This window comes from Vidua chalybeata, chromosome 2 (assembly GCF_026979565.1).
Source record: "Vidua chalybeata isolate OUT-0048 chromosome 2, bVidCha1 merged haplotype, whole genome shotgun sequence".
NCBI lineage: Eukaryota > Metazoa > Chordata > Aves > Passeriformes > Viduidae > Vidua > Vidua chalybeata.
Window position 1 is genome coordinate 115286859 of NC_071531.1, and position 9089 is coordinate 115295947.

Here is a 9089-nt window from a genome sequence, read left to right on the forward strand (position 1 = left end):
GGCCACGCCGGGCTCCCTCCTCGCTGCTGAGCACCCCCCACTAAAACCTGATTGGGAACCACTCACGAAGCAAAGACCCTATTGCCTCCACGGGATGCTGCCTGTGGAGCAAAAATTTATCCCCCAAAGTCAACCCCATGCGGGGTTTTCGGGTGGTGCCATGGTGGAGCTCGGTAATTGTGTTATCCTGGTCGTCCCCCAGAGTGCCTTTGGTTTTTCCAGGGTGGTTGTGACTCCCTTGGTGTGGGCAGGAGGCTGGGAGGTCTCCATGGAAATGTCCTTTCTCCCAGACACGGAGCTTGTAGGGTTTCCAAATTGGCCAGAAACTGGTCCCACACTCTTCTCTCTGATTGTTGCTTCCTCCAGTGGGCATCAAAAGGTCGTGGAGGGCAAAGCCAAAGTCAAACTCCCGACAGAAACACCCCCCTTGTACCTCCAGGAAGCCTAAAGGATGCAAGTGCTCGTTTTCCCCCGTGGAATAATTAAAACTGAAAGTTTGAGGGGTCAAATAGGATCTGCCCCAATCCCACAGCAGGGAAAACCAGGCAGGGAGCATCACCTTTGCTGGAGCAGGAAGGGAAGTGTTGATGAAGGGACTAAATATTGGCCAGGGTTGATGTGTGCTTCCAGAAGGATCCATCCCCAGAGCCCTGCCGTGCTGGGAATTGAGTCAGGTTCAACCGTTGTCACCAATGCTTTTAATGCTTTCTTAATTCACTTTAAAGCCACAGATTTGGTTAATCCCGATTGATTTCCCATGGTGTGGAGCAAGGCAGGAGGTTTCAGTACCCCCTGGGAAGCAAAAGCTGGAAGGGAGATTGATTCAGGGATTTTCCTTGGGGAAAACCAGAAATTCCCAGAAGAAGTGATTTCTCTCAAAGCAAAAAGCATTTTATTTGACCTCCAAACAAAGTCATAAAGTTCTTTTAAACTTGCTATATCTTTTCTCCAGACTTTCTCTCCCCTTTTTAGCTTGGATCAAGCTACTGAAAAACCCTCTAGAAAACCAAAACACCCCCAGAAAAGCATTTTTCACAGAGAAAACAAATTCAACTCTGCTGTCTCTCAGCCTGGTGACAGGAGGGGAAACTGAGGCATTTCTGGAGTGGAGCTGCCCTCCAAAGGTGCTTTTTTTGTAGGGACAGAAAGGCAGATTCTTTGCGAGGTTTTGGTTTAAATGAGGTGTTCTGGCTATTTTGGGGATGGAGGAAGGGGTAGATCACCCCCAACAGGGACAGAGGAGGGATGTTGCCTGGCAGGGAGATGGATAAAGCCCCTTAAAGCTGCTTGGCTATCCTGGAAATGAATTTTGGAGGTGTCTTGCCTTGGGATCGCTGGGGGGAAGCGCTGGGGGTGGTGGAGCTGGGACAGCTGGGGAGGTCCTCAGCCCACGCTGGTGGCCGGGGCCAGCCCGGAGGAGAAGGGCTCTGAAGGTCACCGAGGCAGAGAGGATCCAAAGGGAAAGGGCAGATGAAAAGCAGGCGTTTTGGGCAGGCTCAGATTTCGGCCGGGTCCTGTCTCAGGGCTCCGAGCAGACAGGCTCGGGAGCATCCGAACGCCTTGCCTGTTTGCTTTTGGTCACCAAGGGTTGGAACCACAACCCCAGAGCAGTGAAAAACGATTCCAGGTCGTTTGCTTCCCAGAGTCTCGAGCGGTTCCTTGATCCTGAGCGAGGATTTTGATGAGTCTACTAAATGCCTCTGAATTAGGGCAGGGAAAACACCCACGTTCTCCGTGTGTCCTTTGGAAGGGAGTCAGGGAGAAGATGCGGCGAAGGGATCGTGGTTTCAGCCTCCAGCATAAAACAATTGGAGCTGTGGCACAACCAAGGGCTGCCTCTGTGAGGTCCTGCTGGGAAATTAATCCACATTAATTATTTGGGAAGGCCAATTAAACCTCATCAGCCCCCTGTGAAAACATGTTCATCGCGGCTGTGATTTGGTTGCGCTTTGCTGTCTTCAGTGACTTTGCTGCTGCCTGCCAAATTCCAGCATGCAACACGGCTGGGATGGCACTGGGAATGCTGGAGAATGGAGCAGAAATCAGGAGTCAAGGGCCTCACTTGGGAATTGAGTGCTCATCCCGTGGTCTCCCTGTGGAGTGCTGCCCATCCCTCAGCTGCCCTCAGTGACCTTCTCCCATGACAGCCCCCTCCTTTCCCAGGTTGGCTGATCCAAATATCCCTGGCAGATACAGTTACAGGAGCATTTTGGGATGCTGACTTCACGTGCACATGCCTGTGGGTGCTCTATTTGAGGGCAGTGATCTGCCCAGGCTCCTCTCCTGTGCTGCCTTCATCCTCTGGCACTGAGGGTACATGTTTTCTGGGAAAAAAAACCTCATGGGATAACTACGTCCAAGGCCACACTGCAGAGAGAGAGATGGTCCAGCGACTGCAACCTGCACGGGGTTCAGCACGGGGGAAACTGTGTGTGGATGGCTGGAGGGCACCCAAAAAGCTGTGCCTGTTCACCTGCATCCAATGCCAGAGGAAAAAAACACCAACTGTGACCTCGGAAAGGGCCGGGAGATGAAGTGATGAGGCAGATGCAGGTGGTTCGTTTGCTTTTGGGGATCACGGAAGCGTTTATCCCACTTGGCATCCTCAGGGATTGCGGCTGCCTTCGCCCTCCCCTCGTCCCCGCCGGGGGCTCGGGGTGTCACAGCTGGCATTCGTGCCACCCGTGGGCACGGCAAAGGGCAGTGCCAGCTGCCAGCTCTTGTGCCTTCACATGCCCTGGCTGGCCCTGGCCTCTCCAGCTCGCTCCCTGCGGATGCAGCGAGGGGCTGGACGGCAGCCACGGGCCCCGCACACACAGCAGGTTTTGTCCTAGGGACTCTGGGCAAAAGGAGGGCAAAAAAAAAGAGGAAAAAGAAAGGCTTTTGCATCCCCAGAAGGAAAAGGAGGGAGAGCACGACAGCAAGGACAAGGCTCCATTCAAACCAACCAGCAAACACTGTTTGCTCCTTGTCCTGAAGGTGGAGATGAGGGACTTGGCACATCCCTGGGCAGCCAGAGGAGATTCCCCACCTTGGCTTACGGATGGATTGTGGTTGGGTTTTCTCACTGGGGTCTCAGGAGCCTGTGGGAAGATGAGCTGGAATTCAGGGTGATCTCCCCCCATCAGGGCTGGGTTATGTGCAGGGGAGAGAGGGAAAGCAGATGGAGAAATCCCATGCCAGGCTGCAGCCTCTGGAACTCTGTAACCCTTCCCTGAGCCTTTTAGGGCATCTTGTGTGGCTTCCCTCGGTCACGGTGGCCTGTCCAACCCTTTTCATCAGCTGCCAGCTCTGTGGGCAACCTCTCTCTGGCTGGCCACAGATCTGCAAAGCTCAGAGGGAAGGAAGAAACTGCGGAGAACAGCAGCTGGAAAATGTTTTCCCATCTGCCAGAGCTCTGTTAACCCTCTCCATCCACAGCCACGCTGCTGAGGACTTGGGGTAGGCAGGATGGGAGCAAAGCTGAGCTGAGTGCAGGAAAAGCAAAACCTCGAGGCCAGGACAGTGCTGGATCTTGATTTTCATCACAAAGTGGTTCCCAAAGTTGTACTGGGGTTTTTGCAGATTAGCTGGGGTGTGAGTGTGTGTGTGGTTTCCACCCCTGTCCTTGGGAAGTGTGAGCCTCAGCCAGCCCTGTTCCTGCTCTGCTCCAAGGGGAAAGCAGCAGGATGGGGGAAACATCATCAGGGATGAAGTAGAGTTTATTTCTACTTCAAACTTCTGGACAGGTTGTTTGATCCAGTCCCCGTAGCAAGGACTGGAGTTATCCCCTTGTGATGGGCTGGAAGCATCCCTTCTCCCTCAGCACACACTTGTCAAGATGCTTTTCAGTACAAAAGTGCTTTACTTTGGTGAGAGATCATCCAGGCTGGCAGCTTCGAGGATGCTGTCACTGCCTCCTTCCCTACAGGATCTGAGTTGGAGGTAGGGGCAGGAGAGCTCTGGATCTGGTGTTGATTTTGCAAGGAAGGGCATGGCCACACTGTCCCTCTGCATGGTGGCTCCAGGTTAGAGCTGAGCCCTTCACTTGAAAAGGCCAGGATTGCTCTTTTCCACCTAAAATCCTGGAGAGGTTTGGGTCAGGGTGCATCCCACCCACTCATTCCAAGGGCACCTTTCCTCAGACTTTTTCTCCTGCAGGAGCTCCTGGTTCCTGAGCTCCTGGGCTGGATTTGTCTCCTTGTAACCCCCCATTTCCCCAGGCTTCCCGTAAGGCAGGGAACAGCAGGGACATCCAACCGGCTTCTCTTACGGGAAGGGAGGAAATGCATTTTAATTTGATTCCTGACCCACGGACTCGCTCGGATATCGTGTGTCAGCAGAGCCCAGGGCACAAAAGGGCCCTTGTCCCTCCTCACAGACAGGCCAGGCTCTGCGTGTCTGCAGAGACCCTTTCAAGGCCATTTTTCTCCTCCCAGCCAATCAGTCCCATGCAGAAACCAGCTCTGCACAAGCAGGGCTCAAGGCCAGGGAGCAGGACTGTGACCTGGCCACCACTGGCCCAACACTAAACCTATTGAAGACCCCTCATCCTCATCACCTGCCAAGCCAGGCAGAGCCCCTGTGGTGGAGACCGTGCTCCTTTTGGCAAGGTTTGATTGCAGGGCCTCTGGGTGTGGTGAGGTTTGCCCTACCAGAAGGAGCTGAAGACCTCTGAAATGGGGGCCAGTCGTGAGGGTTGCTTGCTGAAATTCCACTTTCTAATCCTTTCTGCCTGGAATTTAGCAGGATGCATTTTTAATGGTGCTCAGCTAAGTCACCTCTCGTGGCCGGCTAAACACAGAACGGAGCATCTTTCCTGTCCTGTGATGCAGGAGAGCAAATTTCTGCGTGAACATGGTGGGAAGGGCGCTTTGGGACATTGAACTGGGCTGCAGGAGCTCTGAGGTGGACTCCCACATGTGGCCTGGGGTTTGTTGGTGACTTTAAAGCAGCTCAGTTCTTCCTCTGTGCTCCAGATGCAAAATGAGGTTAAATAAAAGTCACCTCATCCACCTGACCATAATTCCTCCGTGCCAGGGACTACTCAGTTGTGTCACCAACACCACGAGGCCGTGGTGTCTGTGGCCAGCGATGTGCTGCCCTCTCGAGCCATTGTCTCCGTGTCCTTACAGCCTCTTTGCTTTCCCCCCAGGGTGATGGAGAACCTCACAACTCCTCCAGCCTGGACCAGGGTCATCAACAGCTCCTTGGACCCAGGTGGCACAGATGACAACCCCTACAAGTGCGTGTTTGACGAGGACTTCAAATACGTCCTGCTGCCCGTCTCCTACGGCATCGTGTGCGTGGTGGGGCTCTTTCTCAACCTGCTGGCCCTCTACTCCTTCATCTTCAGGATCAAGACCTGGAACGCCTCCACCACCTACATGTTCAACCTGGCCATAAGCGACACGCTCTACGTGGTGTCCCTGCCCCTGCTGGTGTACTACTACGCCATGGGGGACAACTGGCCCTTCAGCGTGGGGCTGTGCAAGATCGTGCGCTTCCTGTTCTACACCAACCTCTACTGCAGCATCCTCTTCCTGCTCTGCATCAGCGTCCATCGCTTCCTGGGCATCTGCTTCCCGCTGAAGTCGCTGCAGTGGGGCCACGTGCGCCACGCGCGCAGGGTGTCGCTGCTGGTGTGGCTGGTGACCGTGGTGTGCCAGTCCCCCGTGCTCTTCTTCGTCACCACCAGCGTCAAGGGCGACGCCATCACCTGCCACGACACGTCCAGCAAGGACCTCTTCGGCCAGTTTGTCATTTACAGCTCGGTCATGCTGGTGCTGCTCTTCTGCATCCCTTTCCTCATCATCATCGTCTGCTACTGCCTGATGGCCCGGCGGCTGCTCCAGCCCACCCGGGGCATTTCCCGCCTCTCCCGCTCCAAAAAGAAGTCGGTGAAGATGATCATCATCGTCCTGGTGGTCTTCATTGTTTGTTTTCTTCCTTTCCATGTCACTCGTACCTTGTACTACTCCTTCCGGAGCTGGGACCTGAGCTGCCAGACCCTCAATGCCATCAATTTGGCCTACAAGGTGACTCGTCCCCTCGCCAGCACCAACAGCTGCTTGGATCCCATTTTGTATTTCTTAGCAGGGCAGCGATTCATGAAGTTTGCGGGCAGCAAAGTGCCGTGGAAGCCTCAGAATGAGGTGGCGCTGGGCATCGTGCCCAACAGTCACCTGGGAACCAGCAGCGACACGGACACGCTCTCCAAGGATCTGAAATCCTAGCTCTGCTCCGCAGCAGAAGGGTTTATCCTGGGTGTGAAGCGGGGACAGGCTGCTCTGGGGCCCGAGGCTTTGGGTGTTTGGGGTGCCCGGGCCTGCACCCGCTCCAGCGTGGTCTGTGTCGAACGCGCTCCTCTGCTTGTTTTGCTGTATCTTTTTCAGGAAGATGCAGCTGTGGTTGCACGCTGATCTCTGGCTCTGCATCCCAGCCTGCCCCTCTGATCAACGCTGAGGTGACCAAATCCGGGGGGAAAAAAATCGTGCCCTGAGTGCCTTGAGTCACTTTCCAAAGCGAGAACGCCGTGTGCAAAAGGTGCCCCTGAAGAATTCCGTCTGCAGATTGCCTGGCACAGGGAGAGCCGGAGTTCCTCTGTGCCTTGGCAAGGCAGGAAGGGCTTTGGGTGGATGAGGAGAGTCAGCTGCAGTTCTGCTGAGCAGCTTGATGCAAATGTCAAGGACAAGTATCACCCACAGCGGGAAAGGGTCTCCCACAGCTTTGCATCCCTGCAGAAATGCTCTCCCAGCTTCAAGCTGGCAGAGCAGGGATGGGATTCCCAGCTCCTGTACAAGGGCTGCCTTCCCATTAACCTGATGGACATTCCATCCCACTGGAGTGCACTGCTAGCAGCCCACTGGAGTTTACTGGTACCATCGAGCAGGTCCCCTGTAGGTTTCTCCAGTGGGGCCAACATCTTCCAAAAAACCCATTAGTGCTTCCCAACAGCAGCAGTCACCCTTTAAAAAGCTTTTAGGAACCTGCAGCTTCCAGCTGCTGGCTTTAATAATCATCTCCAGCTCATTAAAATTTAAGGTGAGCTCTTCATGTCTTTTTTTTTTTAACCCCCTTCCTGGTGACTCATGTTTCCAGGCCAGCAGCAAAGACCAGTGTTCATCCCCTTGGCTGAGTGCTGCCACGTCCCCATTGCTGTCCCTCAGAGGTGACAAAATTTGCCAGCGCTAAACCCCGAGTTGAGGAGCTGCAAGTGACGCTGAGCTTCGCCCCATTCTGCCTGGATTTGTAAAAAATGTCCACAAAGCATTTCACTAGAAGGAGCTCCTGGTGTTTTTCCCTGTAATTGTTGGGTTGGAGAGCCCAGAGCCCAGGTCCGTGGTTTCCCTGCCAGGAGGATGCTGATTCCTCCCCTAAAAAATGAAAATTGCTTGAGCTGCAGCACTGGACGAGTCACATTTTGTAAAAGCTGTTTCAGGACTAGGCAAACACATTTGATGTTGGCTTAGGCCAAGACCTCGGACCACTCCTTAGTTTCTCCCATCCTTCCTTCTTGTGAAGTTTGGTGGAGACAAAGCCATGCCGTGATGTCACCTGTGTGTTCAGTCACGGGTGACTGCGACCATTCAGGGCTAACTGGGAGGTTCCTGTGGTCCCACCCCCAATGGGGGGCTCTTGTCCCAACCAACAGTGTCACAACCACAGGAGGCAAAGGCACATCTGTAGGGTGGTTCATGCCACCCTCGAGCGTGTTTGGGATAGGATTGGGTTAAGAACAGACTGCACCGTGGCAGAACCCTTTATCCCTTTGTTCTTGTGAAGGGAGGGTCATGTGCTTGATGGTGAGGGTCATGGCACAGTCACTGGGGCGAGACAAATAACTGGGAAAAATGAATTCAGCCAGGGCACTGAGCTGGTACAAACATCACTCCAGGCCTTGCCTGCTCTCCCACACTTGCCAAAAAAGCAGCGTGGACACGTTACGTGCTCTGAATAATTCAACAAAAACATACCCAAAGTTTCCTCCTCTGGTCCTGCTTGGAAATCCCACCTCCCCCTGAGCTGGCCTCGAGCCACCTCCCTGGGCAGCACTGCCAGTGCCATCAGGGGTGTCCCTCTGTGATCCTCATCCCCAGGTGATCCCACTGGCCAGATGCAGAGCGGTTGGAGAGGCAGCAGCTGGAAATCTAGCTCTAGACTTTTGTTTTTGTTTTTGTTTGTAAAAGCACTAACTTATACTGGAGAGAAAAAAAAAAAAAAGGTGAGTTTTATGACAGTGACTGTACATTTTTATTTTTGTAACATGCGAACACCTCGGGTTTCCGATAGTAAATGAGTTTATTTCTACTACAAGCACTTCTCTGCTGTCTCTTCTGGTCTGTAAAAAGATGGGTATTGGGGGTTGAATTTCCATGTTGAATGCCATGGAAATATTTTAAGCTCAAGGTACAGCTGTCCACTCCTCTGTGAACCTTGATCTCCATCTAATTCAATGAATTCAATCTCCACTCTTGATTCAAGATTTTCATGGAGCTGGTGCCACCAGTTCTGGCAAAACCCAGGTGCAGAGACAGCTCTGTGGTCATGGCAGGGCTTCACAGTGGACAAAGCCTCTTGGAGTGTGGCAAATTCAATAGCCAACCTTTTTGGTTGTGCCTCCATGGTCTTGGTACATTCTCTTAGGCTGCTCTTGTTGAAGACTAGAATGAATTGTTGGATTAAGTAACTAATTAACAAATCTCAAAATAATTAGTCTCCCATCCCATAGAACTTATTTTGTGTTTCTCATTCTCTCAGCCACTCAGAAGCCACCAAACCAAGATGTTGGAAACCTCTGGTTCTCAGAGGCTCCTCACCTTCCCCTGCAGACACCAGGAGAAGCCTAACCACAGTCGCCATGAAAAAAAATACATTTGGTTTCAACTTAGTTTTCATTTGGTTTGCAATTTATCTTGGTCCCCAGCCTGGCTTTCGCTGGGCCTTTCTGTCTAAGTGAAACAAGGCTCAGGACACACTCAGCTCCATGGATGTGTTAATTCCAAACTGTGGCCAAGTTACCTTGCAGTCTGCTCAGGAATAATCTGGGCAGCTCAAAGAGGAGCTTCCAAGGGATATGGATGATGTCTGCAAATGTAATTTTATGGAAA

The 9089-nt window shown here is 52.9% G+C and overlaps 1 protein-coding gene across 1 annotated transcript in view; it reads left to right on the top strand.

The window, feature by feature from the left end:
* The window catches only part of P2RY2 (purinergic receptor P2Y2), a 10897-nt gene extending 2106 nt beyond the window's left edge, over positions 1–8791 (top strand). The window contains exon 2 of the mRNA XM_053936201.1: positions 5135–8791. Within this exon, the coding sequence (XP_053792176.1) occupies positions 5139–6215 (1077 nt within the window). The 5' untranslated portion in view covers positions 5135–5138 and the 3' untranslated portion in view covers positions 6216–8791. The remainder of the gene's footprint in view (positions 1–5134) is intronic.
* The last annotated feature ends 298 nt before the right edge of the window (positions 8792–9089 follow it).